General features: G+C 37.5%; 1 protein-coding gene across 2 annotated transcripts; it reads right to left on the reverse strand.

Moving 5' to 3' along the window:
* Positions 1-1,922: 1,922 nt before the first annotated feature.
* LOC307136629 (uncharacterized protein) lies at positions 1,923-15,518 on the reverse strand. Of its 2 annotated transcripts, XM_079833823.1 has the most exons (4): positions 15,402-15,488; positions 8,595-8,628; positions 8,276-8,461; positions 1,977-3,331 (listed from the first exon to the last, which is right to left on the reverse strand). In XM_079833823.1, the coding sequence occupies exons 3-4, from the start codon at positions 8,394-8,396 to the stop codon at positions 2,079-2,081; spliced, it is 1,374 nt and encodes a 457-aa protein (XP_079689949.1). In that variant the 5' UTR covers positions 8,397-8,461; positions 8,595-8,628; positions 15,402-15,488; the 3' UTR covers positions 1,977-2,078. The 2 variants fall into 2 exon arrangements, with proteins under 2 accessions (XP_079689948.1, XP_079689949.1); XM_079833822.1 differs by lacking the exon at positions 8,595-8,628 and having other exon boundaries at positions 1,923-3,331; positions 15,402-15,518.
* Between the last annotated feature and the right edge of the window lie 889 nt (positions 15,519-16,407).

The raw sequence follows: 16,407 nt of genomic DNA on the forward strand, positions 1-16,407 counted from the left end.
TATACAGTTTACAGCAATATCTTCAATAAACTTTTAGTTATAATTGAATTAATTTAAGGACAGACATTTTATTTTTTATTAAACAGTGGTTTACTTAAGAAAAAAGCAGCAATTTTGAAAAACTGCTGTACCGAACCGTGACTTCAAAACCGAGGTACGTACCGAACAGTCACCATTACACCCCTAGTGACGCCACATGAAATGATTTTCTCTGGTTATTACATGAACCCTAAAGGCCAAAGTATACTTCACTTTTTATGTGTACATGAGGGTCACAGTAAGTGTGACACAAATTCAGTCATCAGAAGAGTATGCGCAATGTACTGTTTTTGTAACATGCATTTTCTCTCTCAGTAATTAGTTCATCCACAAGGTGGCAACCGTGATCTGGGGTCATCGATTCACAAGGTAGTCAAAATAAAACTAGAAACAGAACAGACTAGAATGCATGCAAGCTACAATGGAGGGCTACACAGATAAGAGATTGTGTGAACTATAGTGAAAATGGCAGAGGCAGCATTCCAGTGTCCATGCTTGTGGTTGCCATTGAAGGATATTTCTGTTAGGTTTATGTCGTTGCTCATTATGATTCAAAATATTAACGATGTTGTTTAAAATTGCTACGGATGTTGTTTGCTATGACTTGACTTTACTTATGATATATAAAAGATTGCGGTTGATATGTGTTGATGATTTTACATGACTGTATATGGTACGGGGTGAAACTGCTGGGGTGGGGGATTTCCAAGAAACTGCATAGCCACTTCTAGAGAAGCGGAGAATGAAAAAACAAAAACCATAAAAGGGTATGTCTTATGATATGGAAGTATGATTATGTTTAATCCTTTATTAGAGAATGCTGCCTGGAGACTGATGATGCTGTAAAACCCCAATTGGAGGAGACAATGCATGAGGAGGGGACGGAAGAACAAGAATATAAATATGCATGAAAGAGAGTTGTGAAGGGTTCTGGACTGCGATATGCTTATCGTTGATGTTCTGAATCCTGAGCTCAGATAACCTTTTTTACTCGTTGTTGTTATTCATAATAAATTAATACTTTTGATTGATAATCCGACTCCTGGCCGATCATTGAAATTGGGGTGGACTTTGGGGAGAGAAAAAAGTCCAACACTATATTTCAGTCATTTAAATCCCCCAATCAGAGCTTTTCTGTTAAAACAACACATTATTTTTCAGTATTTTACTTAAAAAGTGCACGCTCTTGTAAGATTACAAATTTATACATTGTTATATCTAGGTTCCAATGTAATATAATATAACTGAAAACATCTATATTTGTGTTTTACATTTTGAAGTAAACTTGAGGAAATTCAAAGGAGATGACGTCAGGCTGTGTAAGTGTTTGAGACATTAAGTATTTTGTCTTTATGCACTTCCTGACTATTTACCATGACAAGTTTAGAGCAATACTGCCTGAGTGATTGGATTAGCATCTATGCATTTGAATGACACTGTTATGCTGATTGAATTACGGCTGATGAGACAGGAATGTTTGGGGTGTGTCTCTATTTTCCTATGTCTCCTCCCCTGCTGTATAATCCCTCCCCTTGAAATGTATATAAAATACAATGTTCAACTGGCTTTAGTCAGACTTGGAACCTCAGCGGATAGACAGTACGTTTTTCTCAATAAAGAATTGTGCTGAAAAACCTATCCAAGTTCTTCTGGTCTCTACTTCAAGAAACAACAGAAGTTCACAACACTCTCTCTCTTACACGCATGATAATCTGAAAACACCAATAAACAAGTAAGCTTAATTTCTCCATTTGAGATTTTCTGCTTAAAGTGTCATTCAGTCACGAGCCGAGTCGCTTGTGCTGTTTGCGATTGTGTTTGCTGAATAATTGCACTTGTGTGAGCTACTGAAGCCAATCAGAGCAGAGCTCAACATTATTATTCATGGCCCTTACAAATAAGGCAAAAACAGACCATTTTTATTTGTTTTTATTATTATGTGGATATCAGAGAACAATTTTAAATATTGTATCAATGCATTCTGTGGCCTCTTTAAGGTTTATCTGTCCGAAACTCACTGATGATGTAAAACCGTTCTCTCATAAGTGAATCCTCATGTGGTGCTTAAAGGTGACTCTATATCTGAAACTCTCCCCACAGTGTCCACATGTAAACGGCTTCTCTCCAGTGTGAATTCTCATGTGGGAATCAAGACTTACTTTATGGCCGAAATCTTTTCCACACTGTTGGCAGGTGAACGGCTTCTCTCCAGTGTGAACTCTTAAGTGGCTTTTATATTGTCCTTTATTATCGAAACCCTTTCCACACTGAGGGCACGTGTAGAGTTTCTCTCCAGTGTGATCGTTCATGTGGACTTTAAGGTTTTCATGTTGATCAAAACTCTTTCCACACCGTCTGCAGGTGTAGGAGCTCTCGCCAGTGTGAATTTTCATGTGCTGATTAAGACTTCCTTTTTGGCTGAAACTCTTTCCACACTGAAGGCATGTGTAAGGCTTCTCTCCACTGTGAATTCTCATGTGCCTGGTAAGAATTATATTTTGATTGAAATGCTTTCCACACTGAGGGCACGTGTAGAGTTTCTTTTCAGAGTGAATTTTCATGTGGACTCTAAGGTTTTCATTATGAGCAAAACTTAATCCACACTGTTGGCAAATGTAAAGTTCCTCTACAGTGTGAGTTCTCATGTGCCCGGTAAGGATTCCTTTTTTGCTGAAACTTTTTCCACACTGTTGACAAGTGAACGGCTTCTCTCCAGTGTGAATTCTTAAGTGGTCTTTAAGGCTTCCTTTTTGGTTGAAATCTTTTCCACACTGTTGGCAAATGTAAGGTTTTTCTCCAGAGTGAACTCTCATGTGGACTTTAAGGCTTCCTTTTTGGTTGTAACTTTTTCCACACTGTGGACAAGTGAACGGCTTCTCTCCAGAGTGAACTCTCATGTGGACTTCAAGGCTTCGTTTTTGGTTGAAACTTTTTCCACACTGTTGACAAGTGAACGGCTTCTCTCCAGTGTGAATTCTTAAGTGGTCTTTAAAGTGTCCTTTATTATTGAAACCCTTTCCACACTGAGGGCACGTGTAGGGTTTCTCTTCAGTGTGAACTCTCATGCCGACTTCAAGGTTTTCATGTTGATTCAAACTATTTCTACCATGAAAGCAGGTGACATAACTTGTTTCTTTATCTTCAGCCTTTTCTCTGCTTTTTTTTGGAGTCTTTTCAGTCTGTGAGCAACTAGAATATATTTCTTCAGTTATGAAATCATGATCATTCTTATATTGATCTTTTTCTTCCATTTCCTTTAGTACTTCACACTCCTCTTTCAACAGCATCAGGTCTAAGACAAAAAAAAAGACAAAAGTTAATAGCATAACACAACAGACATAAAAAAAAAAACATTTGTAAAGCATTAACCCCTACAGGTCCTACATGCAGGGCCTGAAATTAACTTTGACCATCTGTCACAGGGACTTTTTACCAGGCCTTTTTTTTTCTTTCTTTTTTTTTTGCCTCACAGGGCTCGACATTAAGCCTGTTCTAGGCCTGTCGCGATTGGTCGATACAATCGACTGCGTCGGCGCTGTTAATTAGTCGACGTCAATATTTTTAGTCGATTGGGTACGATGTGAAATTGTATTAGTACCGGTACTTTAAAAATGACAGAAATCTAATAAGAGCAGTATTTCTTAATTTGCGTCGATGTGTGACAGCAGGAGTGAGGACGTGTGTGTGAGCTCTGCTTCCAACGTTCACTAAACAATGGAAGCAGAACAGTCAAATATATACGCGCAGCTCAGGAAAAAGAACGCAACAGTAAAGTGCGGCGTGGCCGGGACGTGCTCGAGCTGCCGGACTCTGACCTGAAGCGCGCGCAGCCATCTTTCACTCAAACAGATCGCAACGCCAGTTTTGCGGATAATTCGGTTTGAATTGTAAAAATTATGTAAAAATGCACGTCCTGGTGAGTATTCGGGTAAGCGCAGTCGGATATGTCTTTAGTGAACGTATACAGAGTTGAATGAGAAATCAGGTGTTACAATGAATTTGGTCCGTGCAGCTCTTAAAGGGCCGGACCTAATGTTCTGTGTGAAGCAGGGCAGGGCAGGAACATGCTCTAAAACAATGATAAAAACTCTTTACATTCGATTTTCATGACAACGCATCCCAGAGAACGATCTACTCGGTAACCATGTGTTAATTACCCCTAGGTTTATTTTTCACCGGAGTTGTCCTTTAAGAATGTTTAAATATTTAGAATAGAAACAAAACAAATTACTAAGAGCATTTTTTGTAATATTTTTTATGCTTTTGAAAGTAGTCTCATGCTAAAAAATTAAATAATAAATAAGTAAAATTAAGATACAATTTATACAAAACGAAATTCACTTTAAAGAAATCAATTCACTTTCTACAAAACAATTTTTTTTTTTACTTTTGTACAAAACAAAACTCGATATTAACTTGATAAAACAAACTTTGATATTAAATTAAAAAAAATAACATTAGGTGATAATATTTAAACATCAATATGAAGAAAATGTTTGACTAGTACTATATTTATAGTAGCCTGGTCCTACCAGACTCTCGTACATTTAATTTGTAATGTACAGAGAGTCTGGCCACTCTCCATTGACAAGCATTTACTTCCTTGAGGGTGGGTACTCTGTTGAAGTTTAAAACTATTGGATCTGCCCAGTTCCACTCTGGATCTGCCATAACCAATCGCTAACGTTTGGTCGTGACGTATGTCATGCGCCGTTCGTCTTTTTTTCTCACATGGAAATCCGTAAAAATAACTGCAGATTGTGCAGCCACCTCAGTGATAAAAACCTTGTGCATTCGGATTGTGATTTATTCACGGTGGAGGGGAGAGTTTTGTGTTCGGGAACACGCTGCTCAGGTGGTCCATAACATACTGTAAATAAAATATCATATGCTTGGTATAATAAGAATAAATGCTGCTGTAAATACAAATGGCCCAATTCAAATGTTTATGTGCTTTTCTTCCTTTTATTTTTTGAGCGTGATGAAATGTATTGCTCTTGAAAATACTTGCCAGCATTTAAAGAAATACAAGTCTAGAAATGCATCCAAATGACAGCGAAGCGCAACCGTACGGTGCTCTGCAGGGGTCAAAAAGGATATAAACAGTGCATTTTGAAGTGATATATTCTTGAAAACTCAGAGATGTGGATTCGGACAGCAATTAAATGACCACACGACCTTGGTGTAAATTTAAAACAGTAGGTAATTCGGCCGGGGAATTTTATGCTGGTGGTGGAAGACGGACGGCAATAAAATCACTGACTAGCCCCTGTAAATGATGACAATGCCTTACGACTGCACGCAAAACAATTAACTTATCGAGGCTTCAGCCAACTCCTTCACCACTAACAGAGCAAGCTGGAAAATCAAACTTTTCCCGGGACACATCATCATGGCCTCCAAAAAAACTAGTTCTTGCTCCGGCTTTAACTTCTGGATATTCGGCAGCAGTGCCACAACGGAATAAATGGCTTCGCTCGCATCTTTTCTCCACCGCCATTACTGAACTACAACTCAAACTAGCGCACAACATCAACATAATCGTTCTCAGCCACTCCCTCTGTTCCCTGATTGGACCGGAAGACTATACAGCAGTCCCAGACGGAGCACTGAAGGAAAATGAAAATTGATACGTAGCAGGGCGGAGCCAGGCTATATTTATAGCATCTGAGCAGACATTTGTGAATAAAAGCTTCATTGCTGTGACACTAGGCTCTTTTACAATAAACACATTATAATCTGTCCAAAACAGGCCAAATAAATCTTGTCTAAACAGTCTTGCGTGTATGACATGCAGCAGGATTCATATTTAAACGGTCTATGTGCGTTTAATATTCACAGATGCTAACAGAATAAACTTAATAGAATAAAGCCTACCTTACAATCAGCCCTGAATCCGTTGCTTTAAGAAATCAACAGCTTTTCATGAGGAAAATAAATCCAGGATTATTGCTCAACGCGTGTCAAAACGATGTAGCTGAAGTAACGTCACAGCGCTTCACTAGATGTTTATATGAGTTGATGTGTGGGCGTCGACTCTGGATCGTCAGTATTTGAATCTCAATAGAACACGCGATCCGTGGGCGCATTAGCGGATAATGAAGTTGCTCGCGAAAGACTGACAAATATCACTTTTCAACCAGATTACATAAACACAGCATATTTGTTTACATTGTTTAAAACCTGACATTTCAGCGTTTCTTTAGACATATGTCTCATGTTTGTGAGACAAGTATTCACTAAGCTACAGTTCCTTTTCTGAAGACTATCTGAATTAATTTCTTTGAGAGAGAGGCTGCAGATCGCGCATCATGTTTGTTTTCTTTATTTTGCAAAAAAGCAAAACATTGTTTTTATTGTGACACAAAGAAATAGAAACTTAACTCATTATAATGATGTATAACACTTGCCTGAATGATAAAAAACAACAGAGTTATTTGAGTCTCTTTGGCACTGATAAAAAAAGAGCCGGCGTGACCGCCGACTCGAGGGGGTTTAAGATAATAATAATACTACTAATTCTACTACTAATAACAATATACAACGCACTAAGGATTGATGAGCTGCTGGGTTCATGAATATTAACACGTATTACACGTTGACAGCATTCGCTCAAACTGATTTGCTGAAATCAAAACAGGGACAGGAAAAGATGAGCGCCAGCCAATGAGATTGTCGTTTGCACATTAGTTCCGCCCACTACCGGAAAAAAATTGCATATATTCTATTTTGAAATGCTAATAATGAACCATCGCCATGCACACTAATCATCCACCCGCTCCTATGATTTTCTCTGATTTGGGTATCCACAGCCGATTGTCACACAATTATTCAAATCTGTGATGATATAGTAATATATAACTCTGAAGTAGGCAGCTTTTAATGAACATTTATTTAAAGTAAAAGTTCCTTTTCTTCAAAAGTTGCTTCGTTGGCGAAAGGACATTTATTTAATAGCATATTCCTATTACATTTTTCTTTTTCAAAACACTGATGATCCATTAATAATTATAAAATGACTTCATTATCTTCATGATGGGCATACAACTTCCCACCTCTTCCCTCAAATGACAGAAATGCCCATTGCTAAAATGGTTGTAATGTTCTTACATTACATTAAACATTGACTAAACGTTTACCTTATCTTTATTGTTAATGTGATTTTTTCAATGTTTGCTAATGATTGCATTTGTTAGTTTAAAATAAAACTTGGTGAAATTATATCAGTTTGCCTCAGTACTTTTTGAACATTTAAAGCCAATTGTAACAAAAACACGAGTGATAACCAGGAAAATTTCGTGGACCAATTATTTGGCGGCCATTACATAATTGGGAAGTGGGACGTCTTTGCGTTTCCAGCTCCCATTCGGAGCAGAAGGCGGCAAGTCACTTGAAAGTTAGATGAATGTGTTCAGTTAAATGTGCCCAGTACAGCAGAGGTGTTTTTATCCATGAAAATTGATATTAAATGTGATATGGCATCTATAAACATTAGTAGTATTCACGGATCCACAATCCGCTCGTGCCCATTGATTCCTGACCTGCAGCCGTGCCACAAATGACAATACCAATATTTCCCTCTCATTTTATTAAATACTAGCAGTTCGCTCTCCCACGTGCAGGACTCAGTGTTTAACTTGAACTGTTTAAACACTTCCCTCGCTAACTTTTCTCCAGATTACACACATAATCCCCATATCAATGACCATTTGAATCACCAGTGACATTGTGGAATATTAACAAAATCTTCTACAGTACAACATATTTGCTAAACAGAGAGCACTTTTGAGGACGAGAAAAAAAATCCCTTATATACAACAAATGTAAAGCTGAGTCAATGCTTTGCTTTATGCAAAATACTGATTTTGTTAAATACTGTTATCTAGTATAATTAAGTGACATAAATTAATGGTTTTCAAATCAGATTCAGAAGTAGATTTTGGGTTTAATGTCACAAGTATTTATAAAAGGCTATTACGGAATTATTTTTCCTAATTTAGTGTGTTGTAATAACAAATGGACATCAGATATTCACAGGTTCACTTAAAGCAGCATTAGTTTTTGTCTGGTCATGTGATCTCAACATGTCTGTCCACTTGAGGGACCCACTCCATGTCAAATAATAGCACTTTAATTATGGCATTTAACATTCTTCAAAAATATAATTTGTTTCTGTAGAGCTGGAGATTTTAATAATGATCAAATGACTGAGTTCAGCTTTGAGAATGAAACCAACCTGTTTGTTCCTCAGTTTCTTCATGTTTTACTCTCAATGTTTCTTCAATCTTCATGTCTTCACTCTCCTCTTTAATAACCACCATCTTCATGTCTTCACTCTCTTCTTTAATAAACGCCATCTTTATGTAGACGTGGATCTCAGTTGCTTCACCAGGAGTTTATCTTTGTGTTTAAAAACTCAGTCCTGTTTAAGATGAAAATAATCAGAAACAAATCCACACTGAATCTCTGAATGTGTCTCAATCATCTCTAGTTCAGTTAATGGACTTAAAGGATTAGTTCACTTTTAAATAAACTTTTGCTGATAATTTACTCACCCCCATGTCATCCAAGATGTCCATGTCTTTCTTTCTGCAGTCGAAAAGAAATGGATGAAAACAGTCCAGGGGTTTTCTCCATATAGTGAACTTCAATGAGCCCCAAACGGTTCAAGGTCCAAATTACAGTTTCAGTGCAGCTTCAAAGGGCTTTAAACGATACCAGATGATGAATAAGGGTCTTATCTAGCGAAACAATCAGTTTCTGTGACCACGCTCTATTTTGACCTCACTTAGCAGACGTAATGGCTGAGCTCAGAGATGATCACATTTGTCTGATAAGAAGTAAAATAATAGCATAAATACGGCTCGGTTTCTTGCAGAAACTGATCGTTTTTCTAGATAAGACCCTTATTCATCGTCTGGTATCGTTTAAAGCCCTTTGAAGCTGTACTGAAACTGTCATTTGGACCTTGAACCGTTTGGGGTAGGGATGTCCTGATCAGGTTTTTTTGCCCTTGAGTCCGAGACATTTGATTTTGAGTATCTACTGATACCAAGTCCCGATCCGATACTTCTATAATATAAGTATATACTTCTATATGTTAGTGGGCAGTAGATTATCTGTCATACCTCCTCTCTCCTTTTTTCATCATTCTCTCATTTCTATAAGCCTCCTCATTTACATCGCCCTTTCTTTTTGTCTCCTTCTCTTGCCCGGTCTCTTCCCCTCCTAAAGCTGAGCTCTGGTTGATAGTCTTTTCATTGTTTAACATTTTACATATTAAAACAGCTGTCAAATATGAAATGTTTAGTTTGGCTACTTGCATCTCGCACCGTTTACTGAAGCGTTGTGTTACTCGCACAGAAGCTTCTGCATATAAAACCCACATACTTTAATTTGATTGGTCATCTCAAATATTTTGATATTGATGAGCGGTGGCGGTGACAGACCGCAGGCAGGGCAGCTCAGACAAGAAGATATCCTTGCAGCACTAAAGTAGTGTTAATACTCTATTAGACATTTATTACATTTAGGGATGCACCGGTTGACCGGCCAAAAACCGGAAACGGACGGTTTTCTTTGTATTTTTCTGCCGAATTTATCCGGAATTGCGCCCGCGTGCACATTCGCGAACATGTCACTTGTGTGTTACAAACGGAAACTGGAGAACTGAGGGAAGAGACGAGATACGCTGAAGGGAATGAACAGCCGCTTTCCTGAGCGAGCTGAAGTTGAGCGAGCTGAAGTTGAGCGAGCTGAAGTTGCGCGAGCGGACCTCTCCGCGTCCTGCAAGAGCAGATAGTGAGCGTTTGTTCAGCTCAGCTTCTCACGTGATCGAATGAGAACGAAACAAACAAACTTGTGAAAATGCCGAAATACTTATTTTTGTAGCCTAAAGAAGAACATGCATGCACTTTTGAAATGAAATACTATCAGTTCTGTAGCCTATAGGATGATAATTTTTATTTGGTAACACTTTAGAATAATGGTCATTAGTTAATATTAGTTAACTACATTAGTTAACATTAACTAATAATGAACTGCACATATAAAGCGTTTATTAATCTTTGTTAATGTTAATTTCAACATTTACTAATGCATTATTAAAATCTTGTTAACATTAGTTAATGCACTGTGAACTAACATGAACAAACCATGAACAGCTGGATTTATATTAACTAACCTTAACAAAGATGAACAAATACAGTAACAAATGTACTGCTCATGGTTAGTTCATGTTAGTTAATACATTAACTAATGACCATTATTCTAAAGTGTTACCTTTTATTTTACCTTAAAATTACATTGACTTAATTTGATTTAAAAAGCACCTGCTGTAGCATCATAGTTTTTTTCGTTGCACTAAACATTATTTGATTTAACATTTTGGAACAATTATATACTTTGGTTTTATTTAATTTCACTGGTAAAGACTTTTTTTCTGTACACTGAATTTAAAAACAAATGCTGATTTAAGTAACATTTTTGTTTGGATTGCAGAATATGCAGTTGTTGCCTTTAATTTCACCTTTCAGCCTTTTAATTTCCAATTCAATTTCCTGTTAATTTCAGATTGCGGACTTGTTTTCATTAGCCAAAAGCCAATTTAGCCTGTTAAATACCAAATAAACATCTTGTTCATGTATACTTTTATTCTTTTATTGTGTAAAAAAAAAATCGGAAATCGGTATCGGCCAGTTTTCTTGAAAAAAATCGGTATCGGAATCGGCCATGTAAAATCATGATCGGTGCATCACTAATTACATTTAACACATATTTACACTTTGTTGCCCTTGACTGTTCTAGTTGCTTCTATTGCTCTCATTTGTAAGTCACTTTGAATAAAAATGTCTACTAAATGACTAATGTATTATGTACACCTCGTTAAAATACAGAGGTCCAGACCTCATATCTTTCTACGGCCATCGTGTAGGCAGCCTAGTTTACCTCAATATTTCAGTTTACATGGTCGGAGCTATTCAGTCTTGTTCAGCTAGTTTCTCCACAGAGCCTTTACTGTACACAATATGTTGCGCTTGTATCAAATTCAAATGGATAAAGCGACTGCCTGGTGCTCGTAACTCGTTATCACTTCAATAGAGCGGCAAAATCGTTGGTCAGCGCTGTGCGTGAGACTATCCAGCCGCTCTCGCGCTTCGAGTCTGTTGGATGCACTCACGGTTTAATCATGTAATGCCGTTTATTCACCTGGCTTTTGATGCTTGTTCCCAATCCCATGCATTTGCAGCACTCGAGTAAATAACAGCGCTTAATATGTGGGGGCGTGGTGGGGTTTGGCGAGCGGCGCTCCAGGAAAAGTTTAGGTTCTCCCGATCAACTGTCAATCATTTCCTCGGCCAATCACGGGCCCACTCTGTGCTCGGGCCCTGGGGATTCAGCCCCAGCTAGCCTTTATATTAATCCAACCCTGTACATCCGAGTCCTGATCGGGAGGTAACGTCCGATTCCGATCGAGTCTCAAACCACGTGATCGGGCCCGATTTCCGATCACATGATCGGATCGGGACATCCCTAGTTTGGGGCCCATTGAAGTCCATTATATGGCGAAAAACCCTGGACCGTTTTCATCCAAAACCTTAATTTCTTTTCGACTGCAGAAAGAAAGACATGGACATCTTGGATGACATGGGGGTGAGTAAATTATCAGCAAAAGTTTATTTTAAAGTGAACTAATCCTTTAAATTACCTGATGAGACAAAAACTCTCAAAACTAACACAACACATTAATAAAAGAATGTCAATTATAAAATTAGACAGACCATTAATATATCCCTTAATATATTATTTAGCTATTTAATGATTTGTAGAAATCGAGATAGAAATAGAAAGGCTGTGTGATGCATGCGTACCCTACGACGTACCCTGACGCACACCTCTCCAAAAATGTAACAACGTGTCAATTCTACGCGGACCGCAAGCCCTGTGATTGGTCTGCCAGAACCCCTCCCTCAGGTCAATAAATAAATACATAAAATCTGCGATAGGAGTGTGTGTCGAGAAATGGGATGATAATTTCATCCTTATATCTGCTATAACACAATATTTTGTAGTGCAGAGATTCTTTATGTTAGTGAATAAAAACATAGATCCGCTGTGGTTCATTCATTTTCTCATTAAAACCAAAGATGTTAATCAGTGATTGTATATCAAGAACAGCGACACATCAGGGTGCATTTCGTTTTGTGATTTCAATGGAACGAATAGTCTCCGCAACAGCAATCGATTGAAGCGCTAGTCTGTGCATGAGCCAACGATACTGAAAACAGCGCCACGAGCACTGCATGATTTCAAAAACGCATTCCAGCGCCAGATCGCCTCTTATTTAACTCTACTAATCAACTAGAGATGCTTCATTTGTATTACAAACAACAACTCAAGCTGCAAGAAAAGCCGCTATCTGTCCCCATGACGGCTACTGATACTCCGACAATGTAAACAAGCTGCTTCTTCTTCAGCTTTTGCCTTAATACTGTAGACACTGCCACCTGGTAGTGTTGTCAAAAATATTGGTATTTTGATATGTATCGATACTGAAATATCTGAAACGATACGATACTCCTTTTCAACAGTATCGATACCAGCTGCGCTCTCCTCTCCGACAGACAGCGAGTTGACACGCACACGCCTCCTCTCATTCAGTCCGGTTAACCCTCTGAACAAGGACAGCGTCTTACGCCTGTTTCACACATTCTCCGTCTGCAGTGCAGGATAGGCACGCGCTGTTGTGCTTTCATATATGCTGCGTTTGCAGCATACTCTGTTTGAAAAAACTTTGTTTAAATGTATTACGTTAAAACGTGACTTCTATGAAAGTGTAAACAAAGAGAATTGCAATTCTGACAAGCCATGTTCAGTATAGGGGTGCACGATATATCGATTCAATATCGTTATCGCGATATCACGTTGCCCGATATTATATCGTAAGTCTCGCAATAATTATGCGATATTTTGTTTATGACAAAATGAGACGCGTTTCACTTTATCGGATCTATTTTTTTCAAAACCGGGTCCCTCCTACTCGCTCCAAAGCTAACCGTCACTCTCTCACTTCTCCCTCGCTCTACGCACACACACACACCCTTGTCGGGCCGGCTCGACGCACACACCAGCGCACATCAAAACGAAGTGAAAGAAAAGAAAGGACCTAAAGAGGGAGCGAAGGGAGCAAAATAAAGAATACAAAAGTAAGAAAATAAGTGTTACTCAGGGAGAAGACGAAATAGTTAAGAACCACCACAAGCCACTTTACAATGGGTGGTTTTGCATTTAATTAATTTTTTTTTTATTCCTCTCCGTTTTAAATATTTCTCTCTTTAAATATATCTTCTCTTATTAATGGTCAAATACACTTAAAAAAATGTCTCAATGCCCATCTTGGTGAGTATTAACATAAACACAGTCATAACCAGTTCAGGAAGAATGTGTAACAGGAACAGTGTTTGGGATCCATGCGTGCGTCGGGACTTAAAGGGACAGTTATTTGTTATTCACACTACAAAAAGACAAACGATCACTTGCTGCTCTTGACTGATTAACTTGTGTAACTCTAAAGGATTCATCTGTATTACATTTTTTAAAATAAAGTTTATCCAATGTTATTTTAAATTTGATTAATTTGTTTTGTTTTTCAATTCAGTTTCTTACCTGAATACTGTTAGACCAACAGTCTAATTTATTTGTGCTATTGTTTGTAATTTGTTTATTTGTTCTTATTTTATTACTGTTTACTCGTCTTTTTCAATTCAATTTGAAATCAAGCTTCCTTGTGTTTTATGTAAGCTATTTCAACAAAATAAGTTAGCAAATATTTGTGAGATAATTGTAATGGTAATTGATCAACGTTTATAGCCTATATGAGAAAAAGCTTAAAAGCATATAAAGTGATCTCTACTGAAGAAATTTTTAATGGCCTAAACTTTCAATAGACGGACAAAAAACTAAATTATATTAAAAATATCTATTTGACAGTATATAAGTGTTTTCCCCTCGTGGTATCGATTTCAATACTTTTTTAGGTATTGTATCGAAGTTAGAAATTCCAGTATCATGACAACACTACCACCTAGTGGTCTGCATGTGGAATTACACAATGATGCAGACAACAACGCAGAAGTATAAATGAAAACCAATGCGTAACTTGCGCCGTAGAGGATAGGCGTAGCTCCGACGCAGAAATACAAATCAGCCTTCAGTCCGTTCCAGGTGCGGTGCGTCTGCAGCAGTCCAGCCGTACCGAGTCTATTTTTTGCTGTGCTGAACTGCTGAATTAACAATGTGACAGCACATTGTTTGCATTAAAATAAACATACTGACCATAGATGGCACCATTGGCTATCCACCTGTCACTCGAAGTGGCCACGCCCTTAATTATGCAGAACTTTAAAGCTTTATATAATGTAAACGAATGAGTTATAAAAAAAATCACCCCCCTCACAGTTGTCATGAAGGGCAAAATGAGCCGTATAGACCAAAAGCACAATTTGTACCAGGCTGTAAACATGTTTTATTCTGCTCTAAAACTGGCCATTTTAACATGGGGCTCAATGAGATTCTACTCCCTTCTGGAGCCACTCGATGAACAGCAGTTTGAGGCACTTCCGTATTGGCTTCAAGAGAAAATGCAAGAGGTTGCCGCTTGGTACTGACGCGAAAATCTAGTCATTATACCACAGATGCATTTAATATAAAATATACTCTGTTTAAAAGTCAACCCATGGCTTTTTTTTTCTGGTAAAGCAAGGAAACGACACCTTTCCTGGCATTTAGGTAAAAAATGTGAAATAATGGATAGCACTCGTACGTTCTTGGAGAAGGAAATGCAAAGGTCTTTATGACCTGCTTTTAAAAGGGCTTAAAAACGAAAGAAAAGACGAGAGTCGGCTGTTTTTGTATAGCCTATTGAAAGTTTCTAAAATATTTATAGGCTATAACATATGTTTAAATGTTTTGCCACTTGTGTGAGCTAAATCTAAAGTACTATATAAATATAAAGTAAAAAAAAACGTTGTTTAAATGTACTAACGTACGTTAAAACGTGACATCTATGAAAGTGTAAACAAGAGAATTGCAATTCTGACAAGCCATGTTCAGTAACAACTTTTGGATTTGAAATAAATAAATAAATAAATAAATAAATAAATAAATAAATGCTGTGTTTGTGGTATACAACCGCGGATCATTTGCGCACTGCAGACGGAGTGTGTGTGAAACGGACGTCACTCATGAATTTATTTTGTTACTTTACTCACACAACGCCGATAAATGTTAGATAAAGCAATGCAGTGGTACATTTATTAATACATAATTCATTCTCTTTCGCTTTAAACGTTTAAAACACAAACCTTTCTTCAGCCGAATGACAACAGATGCAGGAGCGGCGGCACAGCCATAGATATCCACAGCCCTTATGATGTGTCTTCTTCTTTGGTGTTTTAATGGCGGTTGGCAAAACTAGTGATGTCCGGTTCGCGAACGAATCGTTCTTTTGAACCGGTTCTTTTTAGTGAACCGGTCGAACCAGTTCATCAAATCGGACTGAATCGTTCTAAACAGTTCGCATCTCTAGTAAGCACTAATCCACAAATTTATAAAGTTAATCACTTTTTGATGTGTCTGACTGTCCCTCTGACTCGAAATAAACCAACATCCTGGAGTTATTCAGTTACACAACAATACACTTAACCTACTGTTAGAGAGAACTGTTTATTTCGGACATGTCCGATTTGAGAACCGATGAACTGATACTGACTGAGCATGCGTGTAATTTTTCAAGAGAACGAAAAGCAAGTTTTGTTGAACACCGAGACGTGTTATAATATAAAACATAGTAGAAATATGTTTTCATCATTTTCAAGTTCATTACTGTCTTATCACTGTATGAGCATGTGATTGCCTATTTGTGATTGAAGTATTTATTTATTTAAAAGATTAATGTTTATGTGTAACTATAGTTAATGAGGACACATTCACAAATTGGGTTTGTATGAAATAAACAATATTTTAATAAAAAAATATTAAAGTGTTCAAATAATACACACATTTTAAAAAGAACAATTGCTGGAAAAGTGCACTTACACACTGTAATTGTCTTACACACTATATTTAACAGGTATTGCCTGTTAAATGAAAAAAGTTATTGTGCTTTATATCAAATAATAATAATAATAATAATAATAATAATAATAATAATAGCAAAAACAAAGTACAAAGGCAGTTTTAAACAGAGGTTAAAGGTCCCATGGCATGAAATTTTCATTTTATGAGGTATTTCAACATTAATATGAGTTCCCCTAGCCTGAATATTGTCCCCAAGTGGATAGAAATGTTGATCGGTGTAAAACCGAGTTC

Source organism: Gobio gobio (assembly GCF_949357685.1).
Source record: "Gobio gobio genome assembly, chromosome: 13".
Lineage (NCBI taxonomy): Eukaryota > Metazoa > Chordata > Actinopteri > Cypriniformes > Gobionidae > Gobio > Gobio gobio.

What these genes read in the sequence shown, in the direction of transcription:
- LOC307136629 (XM_079833822.1), bottom strand. Translation starts at nt 8,396, where the DNA reads ATGGCGTTTATTAAAGAAGAGAGTGAAGACATGAAGATGGTGGTTATT. An exon ending in AGAAACTGAGGAACAAACAG is followed by an intron (nt 3,332 to 8,275) that starts GTTGGTTTCATT and finishes TTTTTGTCTTAG; the next exon opens with ACCTGATGCTGTTGAAAGAG.